This window comes from Petromyzon marinus, chromosome 65 (genome assembly GCF_048934315.1).
Source record: "Petromyzon marinus isolate PM22_M1 ecotype Great Lakes invasive population chromosome 65, UKy_Petmar_22M1.pri1.0, whole genome shotgun sequence".
Classification (NCBI taxonomy): Eukaryota; Metazoa; Chordata; class Hyperoartia; order Petromyzontiformes; family Petromyzontidae; genus Petromyzon; species Petromyzon marinus.
Window position 1 is genome coordinate 3,853,277 of NC_133731.1, and position 18,665 is coordinate 3,871,941.

At 50.8% G+C, this 18,665-nt stretch overlaps 1 protein-coding gene across 3 annotated transcripts in view; it reads left to right on the forward strand.

The window, feature by feature from the left end:
• GLIPR1 (GLI pathogenesis related 1) overlaps positions 1-3,596 on the forward strand; it is a 43,020-nt gene extending 39,424 nt beyond the window's left edge. For 2 of the 3 annotated variants that reach the window (XM_032978179.2, XM_076054260.1), the window contains exon 7: positions 902-3,596. In XM_032978179.2, the coding sequence (XP_032834070.2) occupies positions 902-1,137 (236 nt within the window). In that variant the 3' untranslated portion in view covers positions 1,138-3,596. The remainder of the gene's footprint in view (positions 1-901) is intronic. The other variant, XR_012930310.1, reaches the window with a different exon arrangement.
• The last annotated feature ends 15,069 nt before the right edge of the window (positions 3,597-18,665 follow it).

Here is an 18,665-nt window from a genome sequence, read left to right on the forward strand (position 1 = left end):
ACACCAAACACACGGCACACACACACACGACACACAGACCACACACACATACCACACACACCATACACACACACGGCACACGCACACAGCACACACACACGGCACACACACACACCACACACACGGCACACACCACACACACACACCACACACACGACACACACACCACACACACACACCCCACACACACCACACACACTACACACACACCACACACACACCACACACACACACCACACACACACACCACACACACCCCACACACACCACACACACCACACACACACCACACACCACACACACACACCACACACACACACCACACACACACCACACACACCACACACCACACACACACCACACACACACCACACACACACGGCACACACCACACACACACACCACACACACGACACACACACCACACACACACACCACACACACTACACACACCACACACACACACCACACACGGACACACACCATACACACACCACACACACACCACACACACACCATACACACGGCACACACCACACACACCACACACACACGGCACACACCACACACCACACACACGACACACACACCACACACACACCACACACACACCACACACACTACACACACCACACACACCACACAGACACACACCATACACACACCACACAGACACACACCATACACACACCACACACACTCACACACGGCACACACACATGGCACACACACACAAGGCACACACACACGACACACACACCACACACACACGGCACACACACACCACACACACCACACACCACACCACACACCACACACACACCATAATCACGCCTCACCACGTGCCCTGTCGGCTCACACCTGCATCACCTCCCCCCTGCATCACCTCCCCCTACCACAGAGTACCCAGGCTGGGACCCGTCATTCCCGCTGGGCTCGTGCGAGTCGGGCTGCGTCGCGGGCATCGTCCTGGGCGCCCTCACGGTGCTCATCGCCGTCGCGGGCGGCGTCTACGGGGCAGCCCGCAAGCGCCTTGCCCGCAGGGCGCGCGTGGGCACGGCGCCCCCCGGGCAGCCCGGGGCGACGCAGGCGCCCAACGGTGACGGGCAAGGTGCCGCTGTGGGCCACAAGCAGTAGAGGGGGAGAGGAGGGGTTGTTGTGGGTTGTTGTTGTTGATGGGTTAGATCGGAGTAAAAATGTCAAGGCTTTCGTGAACAGTATCATCCACAATACAGGTTGTTGTTGGGGTTTTTTTAGAGGGGGGGGGGGGACGGTTAGATCGCGTAAATATATAAATGTTGTGTCGTTAAACCCGCCACCACCCGACACAGCCAATCGGTGAGGTTGTGTGTCGCGTAAACAACACGTGGCCAATTCGTTACGAGTCCAGCACCACAACGGCTGTGTGTTTGGAGAGTTAAACCCATTACAACCACAACAACCACAACAACAACCACAACAACGACAACAGCAAGCAGCGTCGTCATCAGGCGGACAGCCGCAGAGCTGTGGACAAAATCTTCCTTCGGCCTTAAACGGAGCGGAGGGAACACGCACGCACACAGTCGCCACACTGCCTCCCCCTGTGACGGTCCGGTCAACGTCAGCTCAACGTTCGCCGAACGTCGGCACAACGTCGGCACCAACGTTCTGCCAACGAGGACCTGTTTCAGATAAATCGTCAATGGTGTTGGTTGGGCGTGAGTGGGGATTGAACTCGCTTCGTCAGGTCTTGTAGCAGCAGCAGCGTGCTAACCGCAGCGCCACCGCTCCTCAAACAACACCACCGCCGCCGCCAGCGCATCGTACATTGTCTCCGTCGATGCAATATCACGGTCATCATCATCATCAGCAACATCATCAACATCAACCACCATCAGTGACATCATCATCAACGGCAGCATCAGTAGGGTTCATCATCATCATTAAACAGCATCGATAACATCATCAACATCACCCGCCATCAGTAACCATCCACATCATCAACATCACCCACCATCAGTAACCATCCACATCATCAACAGCAGCAGCTTCAGCAGCAACATGAGTAGCAACAACATCACCAATTGGGATCAGCATCACTCGAATCATCATCAGCATCATTGTCTGTGTACTCAATATTGGTGAACTGATGATTTGGCGGTGTTGATTGTGGGAGTTGGGGCTGGGGTTGACAGGTGGCTCAAAGCACAGCAAGCTGACACCATAGGGGGCACAGGTGGTGCATCGGTCAGTCATCTTAATTGACTCGTGGCACCTGCTGGGTCTGTCCCGTGACCTCCTCCTGCACCTAGCCTGGCACAGTGGAGGGCACAGGTGGTGCATCGGTCAGTCATCTTAGTCAGTCGACTCATGGCACCTGCTGAGTCTGTCCCGTGACCTCCTCCTGCACCTAGCCTGGCACAGAGGGGGGCACAGGTGGTGCATCGGTCAGTCATCTTAGTCAGTCGACTCGTGGCACCTGCTGAGTCTGTCCCGTGACCTCCTCCTGCACCTAGCCTGGCACAGAGGGGGGCACAGGTGGTGCATCGGTCAGTCATCTTAGTATGTCGACCCGTGGCACCTGCTGAGTCTGTCCCGTGACCTCCTCCTGCACCTAGCCTGGCACAGTGGGGGCACAGGTGGTGCATCGGTCAGTCATCTTAGTCAGTCGACCCGTGGCACCTGCTGGGTCTGTCCCCTGACCTCCTGCACCTAGCCTCGCACAGAGGGGGGCACAGCTGGTGCATCGGGCAGTCATCTTAGTAGGTCGACCCGTGGCACCTGCTGAGTCTGTCCCGTGACCTCCTCCTGCACCTAGCCTGGCACAGAGGGGGGCACAGGTGGTGCATCGGTCAGTCATCTTAGTATGTCGACCCGTGGCACCTGCTGAGTCTGTCCCGTGACCTCCTGCACCTAGCCTGGCACAGAGGGGGGCACAGCTGGTGCATCGGGCAGTCATCTTAGTAGGTCGACCCGTGGCACCTGCTGAGTCTGTCCCGTGACCTCCTCCTGCACCTAGCCTGGCACAGAGGGGGGCACAGGTGGTGCATCGGTCAGTCATCTTAGTCAGTCGACCTGTGGCACCTGCTGGGTCTGTCCCGTGACCTCCTCCTGCACCTAGCCTGGCACAGAGGGGGGCACAGGTGGTGCATCGGTCAGTCATCTTAGTCAGTCGACCTGTGGCACCTGCTGGGTCTGTCCCGTGACCTCCTCCTGCACCTAGCCTGGCACAGAGGGGGGCACAGGTGGTGCATCGGTCAGTCATCTTAGTCAGTCGACCTGTGGCACCTGCTGAGTCTGTCCCGTGACCTCCTCCTGCACCTAGCCTGGCACAGAGGGGGGCACAGGTGGTGCATCGGTCAGTCATCTTAGTCAGTCGACCTGTGGCACCTGCTGGGTCTGTCCCGTGACCTCCTCCTGCACCTAGCCTGGCACAGAGGGGGGCACAGGTGGTGCATCGGTCAGTCATCTTAGTCAGTCGACCTGTGGCACCTGCTGGGTCTGTCCCGTGACCTCCTCCTGCACCTAGCCTGGCACAGGCGCCGTGGTGACGTCACCGCCACTTAGTGGCCAATGGCGGCTGTTGTTGTTGTTGTTGACCTGCGGTGTGTGGGGCGGGGTTGACGGGGGGGGAGTGATGGGGGGTTGATGGAGGGAGTGAGGGGAGGGGTTATGGAGGGAGTGATGGGGAATGAGGGAGTGGGGGTGGTGAGGGAGTGGGGGGGGGTGAGGGAGTGGGGGGGGAGTGGGGGGGTGAGGGAGTGGGGGGTGATGGAGTGGGTGGGGGGTGGTGAGGGAGTGGGGGGTGGTGAGGGAGTGGGGGGGGGGTGATGGAGGGGAGTGGGGGGTGGTGAGGGAGTGGGGGGGTAATGGAAGGGAGTGGGGGGGGGGAGTGGGGGGTGGTGAGGGAGTGGGGGGGGGTGATGGAGGGGAGTGGGGGGTAATGGAGGGGAGTGGGGGGGTAATGGAGGGGAGTGGGGGGTGGTGAGGGAGTGGGGGGGTGAGGGGCGGGTTTGATGGGGGGGGGGTGAGGTTGATAGTGGGGGGCGAGGCACCGACTCCGCCCTGCTGTACACAATGGGGGGAAAGGGTGGAGGGGAGATTGGGGGGGGGGCACACACCACGTGTGGTTGACCGTACAGATACCCCCCCAGCCCACAACCGCCACCCCCCCCCCCCTAAAAAAGAGTAACTTTGTTCCCCATAATTATTGTTACATTTTGAGTTCAGCACTTTTTTTTTCTTATTCCAATAAATTCGATAACAGAGTAAGTGTTGTTGTTGTTGTTGTGTTATTTGTTTGTTGCGTGAGATCGCGTAATTATGAATGTCGCGTCGTCAAACAGGTCACCACCACCACCATCACCCAACACACAGCCCAGTTCGTAAGGGTTGTGTCACGTGAACGACACGTGGCCAATTCGTTACGAGCCTCGGCACCACATCGGTTGCTGTGTGTTGGAGAGTAAACACAACATTTACAATTATAGTGTAGTGTATAGTGTAGAGTAGTGTAAAGTAGAATAGTGTATAGTGTAGTGCATAGTGTAGTGTAGTATATAGTGTAGTGTATAGTGTAGTGTAGTATATAGTGTAATGTATAGTGTAGTGTATAGTGTAGAGTAGTGTAAAGTAGAATAGCGTATAGTGTAGTGTATAGTGTAGTGTAGTATATAGTGTAGTGTATAGTGCAGTGTATAGTGTACTATACTAGTACAGCACCACACCGGTCGTTGTGTTGGAGAGTAAACCCACTACACAATATTTACAATTATCGTGCAGTGTATAGTGTAGTGTATAGTGTAGTATATAGTGTAGTGTAGTATATAGTGTAGTGTATAGTGTAGTATACTAGTACAGCACCACATCGGTCGTTGTGTTGGAGAGTAAACCCACTACACAACATTTACAATTATCGTGCAGTGTATAGTGTAGTGTATAGCGTAGTGTATAGTGTAGTGTAGTATATAGTGTAGTGTATAGTGTAGTGTATAGCGTTCTATACTAGTACAGTGCCACACCGGTCGTTGTGTTGGAGAGTAAACTCACTACACAATATTTACAATGATCGTGCAGTGTATAGTGTAGTATAGTATAGTACAGCAGCCGTGGAGAGGTCGACGTTTTAAAAAGCGATACATTTTTTTTGTAACATTTTAAAGGCCCACGTGATATGTTAAAGGGATGGATATAGATGGCGCCTTAACCTCAACGAAGTCCCTCTACACAGATTTAACAATGGCACAACAATGCTGGCAGATGAGGTCAGCCAAACCCATGGTACCTGCTGGGTCTGTCCCGAGACCACCTTTTTAGCAGCGAGCCTTCGACACTTTCACGTTGCCTCAACGTGCACCTAGCCTGGCACATGCGCCGTGGTGACGTCACCGTCACTTGAGTGGCGAATGCCGGCTGTTTGTTGTTGTTGCTGACGGGCGGTGTGAGGGGCGTGGTTGATGGAGGGGCTGGTACCAGCGGTGTCAAGATCGCCCTCTGGTGGAGCAGGAGGATGAGGAGTTGGCACAGCAGGGGGGGGTGGGCATGGCTGGCTGGTGCATTGGTAAGCAATCGTCTCAGTCGGTCAACACAGTGGCACCTGCTGGGTCTGTCCCGTGACCTCCTGGTGCACCTAGCCTGGCACTGTAGGGGACACAGGGTGGTGCATCTGCCCAGTCATCTCAGTCAGTAGACCCGTGGCACCTGCTGGGTCTGCCCCATGACCTCCTCCTGCACCTAGCCTGGCACAGTAGGGGAGGCACAGGTGGTGCATCTGCCCAGTCATCTCAGTCAGTAGACCCGTGACACTTGCTGGTTCTGCCCCGTGACCTCCTGGTGCACCTAGCCTGGCACAGTAGGGGGGCACAGGGTGGTGCATCTGCCCAGTCATCTCAGTCGACCCGTGGCACTTGCTGGTTCTGCCCCGTGACCTCTTGCCAGCGGCGAGCCTTCGACACTTCACGTGACGCCCTCAGAGTGCACCTAGCCTGGCACGGGTGCAGCGGTGACGTCGCCGCCGCTTACGTGGCGAATGGCGGGGCTATTGGCATTAGTAGATGAATGAAATCGATGGGATGGGAGCAATGAGGAGGGGGGTGGGGGCGAGTCCGTGATGACGTGCGTGGTTTGGTGACAGCGAAATTGATGATGGAAAAATGATGACGATTGGATCGAATGAATGGGGGTCAACGGATGTCAGCCACGTAATGAGAATTATGACGATATCCGGCATCGTTCATCATCATCATCATCACAACCACCGTCGTGGCCTATCCGCTGCTGGATGAAACCATCCTCTGAAGCGGAGTCGTTCGTTTTTTTCCCTTCTAAGTTCCGTCTCACCTCTGCGCATTCACTTTGATGTTGTCTGCCTGCCTAGTGTAGCCCTTGGCAATGAGCCGCTTCTTAAAGCCCCCGTGAACTTTACTCGGTGGGAAAACACAACCTCTGGTCCCGTGGGCAATACGCGGGCGAGATGTTAACCACCTCGCCTGGTTTAGGGGCCGTCCATAAATGACGTCACGCACCTGGGGGGGTGGGGTGGGGGGGTCGGACATTTGTGACGATGTGTGACGAGGAGGAGGAGGAGGGGGGGGGGTGTTTGAGAGATGTGACGTCGCATCAAAATGCGCAACTTTAAATAAATATGGACACAACACGTTCTACTTAATTAAATAGACTTTTTAAATAAATGTTTTCTATCTTCTTTGGTTCTTTCGGTAAAGTCACCACGTAGAATGAGAATAAAATAATAAATTGAGAGAGAATTGTATTGCGTTATTTTATTTTATCAATTTATTATTTTATTCTCAATCTACGTGGTGGTGACTTTACCGAAAGAACCAAAGAAGATGAATCCTTGCAGTCACGAAAGCTTTAAATCGAAAAATGTGTTCTACCTACATCAGAGTGCAGCGGCACATTAAAATACGCACCTACAATGACAACAGTTTAAAGCGATTTGAAGCATGTTTTATTTTCAAAATGGAAATATCGTTTTGGGGGGCGGGGGGGGGGCAGAGCTTTGTGACGTCATATTTGAGGGGCGGGGGGTCTGACACCGTGTGACGAGGGGGAGAGGGGGGTCAGAAATCGTCCAAAATCGCGTGACCTCATTTATGGACGGCCCCTTACAAGGAGTTTCGTGGGTTCGATGCCCTACACAGACGCCTGCTGTATACAGGGTGCTTAAAACAAAAGAATGTGAACACCCACAATGGCACTCTCGTTTGTAATGGCTCAATAACGGATAATTCTACACCGTGACACGAGGACAAATGTAATGTTTAAAGCTTCAAGAAGTCAAAGAGTCTCCCACTCGTTCGTCATCGTTGTCAACGCGTGGCCTGGGATATTCTTCAGGCGGTCCACAGAGCCCGGACGCAGGAGCACATTTCTCAGTTTTTCAGTTTCATTTATTTTGGTATAGCCCCTTGAGCCATTCGGCTCTTGACTCGGGTGCAAACGCAACAAACAAAAACACAAAAACATGAACAAGAAAAACATCTTAAAGTGACTTTATGTGACTGTGCGAACAGAAAAATCCAGGGAAAAAACCCAGCAAAATCTTCCAGAAAAAGCATCGTGTACACCAACGCTGTGTGCAAAAATCCCAGTGGGATGCAAGTCAAACAACAACAACAACCACAAGACAACTTAGATTAAGGCCATCAGTCTAACTCCGTACTACAACAAACAAACATGGCCAAACCAAAAAAACTTTTCGAAATCACCAAAATAAATCCATAAAAGCAATGTAAAAGTGATCATAGGAACTGTGACCGAATTTTCACAATGAACGACATAAACAACACGTACCACCAAACCCTGCAGCCATAGCTGGCTGCATGAGTCACTCCACACAACAGCAGGAGCATCAGTCGGAGTATCGAAAATTTCCAATGCACCTTTAAAGATCAGCACGCTAAATCAAACACACAATATCATAATTTGCAGCAGGTCATCCGGAGCGAAACATTGATCTCGTGCCGTTGTTACATATTCTCAGAAGTGTTAAAAACATTTTTTTAAGCACCCTGTATTTTTGCATATTCTCAGAAGTGTTAAAAACATTTTTTAAGCACCCTGTATTTGTAGTCTGCGTGTTTTTCTCTCTCTCTCTCTCGCCTTGCGGTCGCGTGGATTTTTCTTCGGGTCCTTCGGTTTTTTCCCCCTTCAACATTGAGAATCAACGTCAACACGCGTTTTTGTCGGCTGCACATTTTTCCACACGATGGTGATTATAATGAGCCGAGCCACGTCGTTGAGCGGTCAATTCGTGGCCGGGTCGCTTCTGAAAACAAAGAGCTACATCGGCTCGGTGTGCATGGTCTTACTTGCTAAAATTAAAAAAATTAAAAATATAAAAAGATCGTCCGTCCGTTGCTCAGTCCGCTTGTCCTGGTGAGGGTCGTGGTGGTGGCAGTAGCAGCGTGTGGAGTAGTGGCGGTCCACGCCTCCCTACTACACTATACACTACATTACTATACACTACACTATACACTACATTACTATACACTACAATATATACACTACACTAAACACTACACTATACACTACATTAATATACACTACACTATGCACTACACTATACACTTCACTATACACTAAACACCACTATACACTACACTATACACTACACTATACACTACATTACTATACACTACACACTACTATACACTACACTATACACTACACAATACACTACATTACTATACACTACACTATACACTACACTATACACTACACACTACTATACACTATACAATACACTACATTACTATACACTACTATACACTACATTATTATACACTGCTATACACTACACTATACACTACTATACACTGCTACACTATAGACTACTAGACAACACTACACTATACACTACACTATTCACTACTGTGCATTACTATACACTCCACTACTATACACTACTCCACTATACACTGCACTACTATACACTACATTACTATATACTACTATGCATTACTATAAACGGCATTACTACACACCACTACACTATACACTACGATACTATACATTATTATACACCACTATACACTACACTACGATACACTACACTACTATACACTACCACAATATACAGTGAGGGAAAAAAAAGTATTTGATCCCCTGCTGATTTTGTACGTTTGCCCATTGACAAAGAAATGATCAGTCTATAATTTTAATGGTAGCTTTATTTGAACAGTGAGAGACAGAATAACAACAAAATCCAGAAAACGCATGTCGAAAATGTTATAAATTGATTTGCATTTTAATGAGGGAAATAAGTATTTGACCCCCTCTGCAAAACATGACTTAGTACTTGGTGGCAAAACCCTTGTTGGCAATCACAGAGGTCAGACGTTTCTTGTAGTTGGCCACCAGGTTTGCACACATCTCAGGAGGGATTTTGTCCCACTCCTCTTTGCACTATACACTACTATACACTACACTACCATACACTACACACTACTATACACTACTATACTGTCTCCGCCAAATAAGGTTTGGCAAGGTTCCATCATAGACGCCTGTCCCCGCGGTGCCTCCGGCACAAGCTTCGTTTGACATTTTTCTCGTGGTATCGTGGTCATTTATTTGAAGGTGGAGGGGTCACCAGCCCCTCGCACCCATCCAGAGCCTCCGTTTGACCGCTGTGGTAGCGACAAATGGCATGAGGTGGAATGGCAAATCTACATTGGCCCTCCCCCCCATTGCACTGCTCACCACAGCGTTACCGTCCGGTACAAAGACAAAGATCCCCCGTGTGGCCTTACCAGACTGTAGGGGCAAGTGCTGATAGCGAGCACCTATGAAGGCCGGCACGGCACACGAGGGGGTGGGCGGCCAGCACCACGCCCGACCGCCTTTGTCTCCCCCAGTGACGATGTTTATACACCGCACCAGGTACTCATTTCAGGCTGAGTAGACCTAGGGGAGGCCCAGTACCGGTTCAGATAATCGTCACTGGTGTTGGCCGTGAGCGGGAATCGAACCCAGGTCGCCGGGTTCATAGCGCAGCGCGTCCGGTACAGACACATAGACACACACGTGTACACACACGTGTACACACACACACACACGTGTACACACATACGTCTACACACACCTGTACACACACACGTGTACACACACGTGTACACACACACGTGTACACACATACGTGTACACACACACGTGTACACACACACGTGTACACACATACGTGTACACACACGTGTGCACACACGTGTACACACACACGTGTACACACACGTGTACACACACACACGTGTACACACACACACGTCTACACACACACGTGTACACACACACGTCTACACACACACACGTGTACGCACACACGTGTACACACACGTGTACACACACACACGTGTACACACACACGTCTACACACACGTGTACACACACACGTCTACACACACACGTGTACGCACACACGTGTGTACAAACACACGTGTACACACACACACACGTGTACACACACACACACGTGTACACACACACACGTGTACACACACACGTGTACACACACACGTGTACACACACACGTGTGCACACACACTCCCCCCTCACTCCCTCCTCGTCCTCCCGCTCCTCCTTCCTCGCCCTCGTCCCCCCTGCACTTCCTCCTCGTCCTCCTGCTCCTCCCACCTCGTCCCCCCTGCACCCTCCTCCTCGTCCTCCCTCGTCCTCCCTGCACCCTCCTCCTCGAAGGCACCGGTGAAATCATCAACCGCATCATCGGAACATCGCCACCACCGTGCCGATGCCGCTGCACCGCACATCCTTCACGAATTAAAGACTCAGCCGCAGTGGTGGACCGCACAGTGAACCCTTAGAAACCCATAGAGATACATAGAGACCCATAGAGATACATAGAGACCCATAGAGATACATAGAGACCCATAGAGATGCATAGAGACCCATAGATATGTATAGAGACCCATAGAGATACATAGAGACCCATAGAGATAAAATAGAGACCCATAGAGATACATAGATATATATGGAGATACATAGAGACCCATAGAGATACAAAGAGACGCATAGAGATACATAGAGACCCATAGATATACACAGAGACCCATAGATATACATAGAGACCCATAGAGATACATAGAGACCCATAGATATACACAGAGATACATGGAGATACATAGATATACATAGAGACCCATAGATATACATAGAGGCCCATATATACATAGAGATGCATAGAGATACATAGAGGTACATGGAGACCCATAGATATGCATAGAGACCCATAGATATACATAGAGACCTATAGATATACATAGAGACCCATAGATATACATAGAGACCCATAGATATACATAGAGATACATGGAGACCCATAGATATACATAGAGACCCATAAATATACATAGAGACCCATAGATATACATAGACACGCCAACTTCGCCTGTGCTCAGGCGAAGTTGGCGGTGTACAGAACGAGGAAGAAGACGCTGCAAGGTGACACTGACGGCTGCTCTGTGCTGCTTCCAGTGTTCAGGTTCCTGCTCAAGGCGCGGCTCTGCCTGGAGCACGCCACGTGACACACCCACGTGTCGGTGATGTGCAGCGCGTCTTGTTCTAACGCTGGGGAGCCGGACAAGCCCCTCTCTGTACCAGCGTGGACGTCACCCCCCACGTGTTCACCTTCTGAAGCGCTCGCTCGTCACCGTGACGTGCGCGATGACCACCACCACCACGTGACTTTTATTTCGTGTTGTGCGCGGTGCATTTAGCGCCACAGCGCGTGGATTTACAGCGTTTGTTGTTTTTGTGTTGCTGGTGACTTTGTGTATTTGTGTTGCTGGTGACTTTGTGTGTTTCATATCGAAATCGCATCCAGTGCTGTTGCTGCTGGCGGCAATAAAAGTTGTTTAAAAGTCAAAAGTCTCTCATTCTCTCTCTCTCTCTGTCTCTCTCCCTCTCTTTCTCTCTGTCTGTCTCTCACTCTGTGTGTGTCTCTCTCTCTGTCTCTCTGTGTCTCCTCTCTCTCTCTTTCTCTGTCTCTCACTCTGCGTGGCAACAGCAGCAGCATCAGACCTCGACATTGCAATCGAGATCCTGAACGTCAACAACAACAATGCCATCGAGATCCTGAACGTCAACAACAACAATGCCATCGAAATCCTGAACGTCAACAACAACAATGCCATCGAGATCCTGAACGTCAACAACAACAATGCCATCGAGATCCTGAACGTCAACAACAACAATGCCATCGAGATCCTGAACGTCAACAACAACGATGCCATCGAGATCCTGAACGTCAACAACAACGTTGCCATCGAGATCCTGAACGTCAACAACAACATTGCCATCGAGATCCTGAACGTCAACAACAACAATGCCATCGAGATCCTGAACGTCAACAACAACAATGCCATCGAGCTCCTGAACGTCAACAACAACAATGCCATCGAGATCCTGAACGTCAACAACAACAATGCCATCGAGATCCTGAACATCAACAACAACATTGCCATCGAGATCCTGAACGTCAACAACAACAATGCCATCGAGATCCTGAACGTCAACAACAACAATGCCATCGAGATCCTGAACGTCAACAACAACATTGCCATCGAGATCCTGAACGTCAACAACAACATTGCCATCGAGATCCTGAACGTCAACAACAACAATGCCATCGAGATCCTGAACGTCAACAACAACAATGCCATCGAGATCCTGAACGTCAACAACAACAATGCCATCGAGATCCTGAACGTCAACAACAACAATGCCATCGAGCTCCTGAACGTCAACAACAACAATGCCATCGAGATCCTGAACGTCAACAACAATGCCATCGAGATCCTGAACGTCACCAACAACAATGCCATCGAGATCCTGAACGTCAACAACAACAATGCCATCGAGATCCTGAACGTCAACAACAACAATGCCATCGAGATCCTGAACGTCAACAACAACATTGCCATCGAGATCCTGAACGTCAACAACAACAATGCCATCGAGATCCTGAACGTCAACAACAACAATGCCATCGAGATCCTGAACGTCAACAACAACAATGCCATCGAGATCCTGAACGTCAACAACAACAATGCCATCGAGCTCCTGAACGTCAACAACAACAATGCCATCGAGATCCTGAACGTCAACAACAATGCCATCGAGATCCTGAACGTCAACAACAACAATGCCATCGAGATCCTGAACGTCAACAACAACAATGCCATCGAGATCCTGAACGTCAACAACAATGCCATCGAGATCCTGAACGTCAACAACAACAATGCCATCGAGATCCTGAACGTCAACAACAACAATGCCAAATCACTATTTTGATCCCGGCCCACCTTCAAGTAACTGCCCTAGGTTCACAGCGGTAAGCATGCAAACGTTGGGGCAACGTTGGCCCAACATTGGCATAACTTTGAGGCCAACGCTTGCATACGTTGGGTCAACGTTGGCCCAAGGTTGACCCAACGTTGGCCCAACGTTGGCATGCTTCCTGGCGCTCTTTGCTCTGCTTCGTCTCCCAGCGGTGCCGAAGTTGGCATGGAGATCCTGAAGCGACAATAACAACAACATTGTCATCGTGCGAAAAGAACAGAATAATTGCTTTAGATCACGGTCCACTTTCAAATAACTGCCCTAGGTTCACAGCGGTAAGCATGGCAACGCTGGCCCAACGTTGGCAGAACGTCAGGCCAACGTTGACGCCCACGTGGGCAACACGCGCGCACACACGCTGACGGTATCAGATGTAGCCACGATCACAGTCGCGGCGGTCGCTGTATCCTCGGGCCGGAAATGTCCTCCGGGTGCGGGGTATGGGAGGATGTGGGGGGGTGGTGGTGGTGGAATGGAACTAATTTTTATTTTTTTATAAAGAGAGTCTCTCTCGGAAACAACGGAGGGTGATGATTGTGGCAGAGGGGGGGTGGGGATGGAACACAAAGCAGAGCAAATATTTCCCAGTGAGCGTGGGCCAACGTTAGCCCAACGTTTCGGGCTCACGTTTTTGTTTTAACCAAAACAAAATTTCGTTCCATTTCCGCCACCCCCCACCCACCACCACCAACCCAACCACCCACCCACCCACACACCCACCCACACACCCACCCACACACACACCGTTTTGTCGCTACGGCTACTGTTAGTGTTGGCGACATCTGAGACCGTCAGTCTGCGCGTTGCCCCCTGACGGAGGGCGTCCCCGGTCTCGCCTTGTTCAGCTTTTCCATCTTTCGTCGCTGCGTCATTCCCACATCGCGATATTCGTGGAAACCATCCACGTGCGAATGGCGGTTGTTGTTGTTGTTGTTTGTTTGTTGTTGTTGTAGTAGTAGTAGATATACGTGGCGTCGTCGTCTTCTCGTCCGCTAACCCCACGCCGTATGGACAACACCACGTGATGCAACACGTGGTGTTGTACACGTGTTGCATACAACAACACGTGGCGCTGTACACGTGTCGCATACAACAACACGTGGCGCTGTACACGTGTCGCATACAACAACACGTGACGCTGTACACGTGTCGCATACAACAACACGTGGCGCTGTACACGTGTCGCATACAACAACACGTGACGCTGTGCACGTGTCGCATACAACAACACGTGACGCTGTACACGTGTCGCATACAACAACACGTGGTGTTGTACACGTGTTGCATACAACAACACGTGGCGCTGTACACATGTCGCATACAACAACACGTGGCGCTGTACACGTGTCGCATACAACTACACGTGACGCTGTACACGTGTCGCATACAACACGTGGCGCTGTACACGTGCTGTTGTATGCAACACTATTTTGATCCCGGCCCACGTGTTGCATATACAACACGTGGAGCGAGATCAAAATAGTGTTGTTGTATGTGCCACGTGTTGTATGTGCCACGTGTTGTATGTGCCACGTGTTGTATGTGTAAGGTAGTAGTACAGCAGCAGAGTGTGTGGACTCATTCTCCATCTGTTTATTCCGTCTGTACGAGGGATGGAGTTCCAATTCCGAGATGAAAATAATGCTCCTGCGAACTCTGCGTGCGATTTTTCAACGTTTTCGTGCTGGACGAATGCGGCCGAAACGTCGTGATTTATTTTAATTTTATAACCTACGTGATGACTTTACCGGAAATAACCAAAGAATGTGGATTCACGCAGTCACGACAGCTTCAAATCAAGAGAGAAACCTCAACTCGAGCTCAACTGGAATATTTCCCCTAAATTCATGACTTTTAGGGGAACACCTCCATCCAAGGCTGCCACAGCACACGAGGCGATGGGGGTCGGGTAACACCAAACCCCGACCGCCTTTGTCTCCCCGACGCTCGTATTTCACACATCGCACCAAGGTACTCATTTGAGGCTGAGCGGCTCTAGGGGAGAGCCCAGGACCGCATCGACTATTGGGCTGCCGCTGTTCTAGACCGTGGGCGGGTATCCAACTGGGATCGGGTATCCAACTGGGATCGCGCTAACCGCTGCGCCACCGCTCCCCGCACCGCAGCAGCAGCAGCAGCCGCGATTCGCCTCCAAGTGTCGGTGGCGTCACCGCGGCAGCTCGTGCCAGGCTAGGTGCACTTTTGAGGCCACGGGACAGAGCCGGCACGTGCCATTGCTCGGCTGACCGAGATGACTGGCAGATCACTGCAACAACAAACAAAAAACAAAGATCCCCCGTATAGCTTTAACAGACTGTAGGGGCAAGTGCTGTTAGCGAGTAGCGCCTATGAAGGCCGGAGCGGCGCACGACGGGGTGGGTGGCCAGCAGCACGCCCGGCCGCCTTTGTCTCCCCAGTGGCGATGTTTTTACACTTCGCACCAGTTACTAATTTGAGGCTGAGTCGAGCTAGGGGTGCTGGCCGTGAGCGGGGAATCGAAGTCGGGTCGCCGGGTTCGTAGCGCAGCGCTGTGACCGCTATAGCGGTAAAAGTAAAGTTAGTTTTTTTAGATTACAGATTTTGTGCAAGTTATTCTTGTTGTAATTTTTTTGTGAAAGTTTTCAGAATTGTTATTGAATGGATTCAATAAAAACGGGAACAGAATGAAAATGGATTATTTATTTTGGATGAATTTAAAAGTATTCATTTTAGGATCGTTGTAGTTAATTAACTGTATTGTTTAAAACAAAACCAAGACTGTTAAGTTGATTCAACTAAACAACATTGCATTTACCTTAAGTAATTCACTTACGTTTACCGAAATAAATAATGTTACTTAAATGCAACATAGCCCAGTTGTGTGCATCCTGTTAACATGAATAAGTTAAGTTAGTCCAACATATCTTTTTTTTTTTAGTGTACGCCACCGATGCCTACCGGCAGATGACTGCAAGGACAAAGATCCCCCGTATAGCCTCGACAGAGTGTTGGGGCAAGTGTTGTTAGCGAGCGCTAATCAGATGAGTGCACACACACACACACACACGCGCACATTGGTCTGTCACTTAACTTGTCAAATTCCCGCAGTGAGAATAGGAATTATGGACCAAAAAAAACCTGAAGAATAATCGCTTTTACCATTTCCGGCAAGGTTAACAGCTGTTAAGGTTTTCGTTTTAAAGCTTTCGTGACTGCAGGGATTCATATTCTTGGTTCTTTCGGTAAAGTCACCACGTAGAAGGGAAATAATAACGTAATAAAAATAAAACATCACGACCTTTCGATTGCAACACAAGCAATCGTCACCAGCGTGTGAAAACCACAGCAAGGAACATTTAAAACCGACACTTTTTTCAAAAATGTTTCTTGCTGTGGTTTTCACACCTGATGATGCTTGCTCGTGTTGCAAAGAACCAAGAATAAAGCTGTTAAGGTGCTCAAACCCCAAATGCACACCCGATCAACAAGGCACCACGTCTACACAGGCGTCGCACACACCCTTCCGTGACGCTGTGGGAGAGAAAACAGGAGAACCGCGCTTTACAGCTCAACGGATTTGCTCCAGTGTCAGTGAAGATCCCGACGATCCCTGATTCTGCTGCAAGTTGTGCACGTTCTGACTTCGCTTTGCCTCGCCTCGTGACAGCAAGACGCTGACACAAGCACACTTAGATACACACAACAACAGCAGCAGCAGCACCACGCGGTTGATGATGATGATTATTATTGTTAAATATAGCTTATATAACACGGGAAATCTAATGAGGAAATTGATGAGTGGGAGGGAGCCAGGGAGGCATGGAGTGGGAGGGAAGGAGGGGGGAGAGGCAGGGAGGGATGGGGAGGGATGGCGAAGGAGGAGATGGAGGGGAGGGAGGCATGGAGGAAAGGGAGGAAAGTGAGGGATGGAGGAGAGGGAGGGATGGAGATGGAGGGATGGAGGAGAGGGAGGGATGGAGATGGAGGGAGGGGAGGGAGGTATGGAGGAGAGGAATGGAGAGATGGAGGAGAGAGAGGGGAGGGAGGAGAGGGAGGGATGGAGATGGAGAAATGGAGGCATGGAGGAGAGGGAGGGGAGGGAGGGATGGAGGAGAGGGAAGGATGGAGGAGAAGGAGGGGAGGGAGGGATGGAGGAGAGGGAAGGATGGAGGAGAGGGAAGGGAGGGAGAGATGGAGGAGAGAGAAGGATGGAGATGGAGTAGAGGGAGGGATGGAGATGGAGGGAGGGGAGGGAGGGATGGAGGAGAGGGAGGGATGGCGAGGGAGGAGATGGAGGAGAGGGAGGGGAGTGAGGAATGGAGGAGATGGAGGGATGGAGATGGAGGGAGGGGAGGGAGGTATGGAGTAGAGGGAGGGATGGAGGAGAGGGAGGGGAGGGAGGGATGGAGGAGAGGGAAAGATGGAGACGGATGTAAATGGATGGATGGAGGAGAGGGACGGAGGAGAGGAATGGAGGCTGTGCACCAGTGGCACCACGTGGTGTCACCCCCCTGCCGTTCCTGCTGCTGCAGATGCCACTCAGCAGCACCGGAGCGGATGAATGAGTGGTGGAGCCACACGGGGAGAGCGTGGAGCAGATAACCAACAAGTTACTAGCTCTACCCTACCCCTAGCCAGATAACCAACCAGTCACTAGCTCTACCCTACCCCTAGCCAGATAACCACTCAGTCACTAGCTCTACCACTACCCCTAACCAGATAACCAACCAGTCACTAGCTCTACCACTACCCCTAACCAGATAACCAACCAGTCACTAGCTCTACCCTACCCCTAGCCAGATAACCAACCAGTCACTAGCTCTACCCTACCCCTAGCCAGATAACCAACCAGTCACTAGCTCTACCCTACCCCTAGCCAGATAACCAACCAGTCACTAGCTCTACCCTACCCCTAGCCAGATAACCAACCAGTCACTAGCTCTACCCTACCCCTAGCCAGATAACCAACCAGTCACTAGCTCTACCCTACCCCTAGCCAGATAACCACACAGTCATAAGCTCTACCCCTAACCCTAACCAGATAACCAACCAGTCACTAGCTCTACCCCTAACCAGATAACCAACCAGTCACTAGCTCTACCACTAATCCTAACAGATAACCAACCAGTCACTAGCTCTACCACTACCCCTAACCAGATAACCAACCAGTCACTAGCTCTACCCCTAACCAGATAACCAACCAGTCACTAGCTCTACCTCTACCCCTAACCAGATAACCAACAAGTTACTAGCTCTACCCTACCCATAGCCAGATAACCAACGAGTCACTAGCTCTACCCTACCCCTAACCAGATAACCAACCAGTC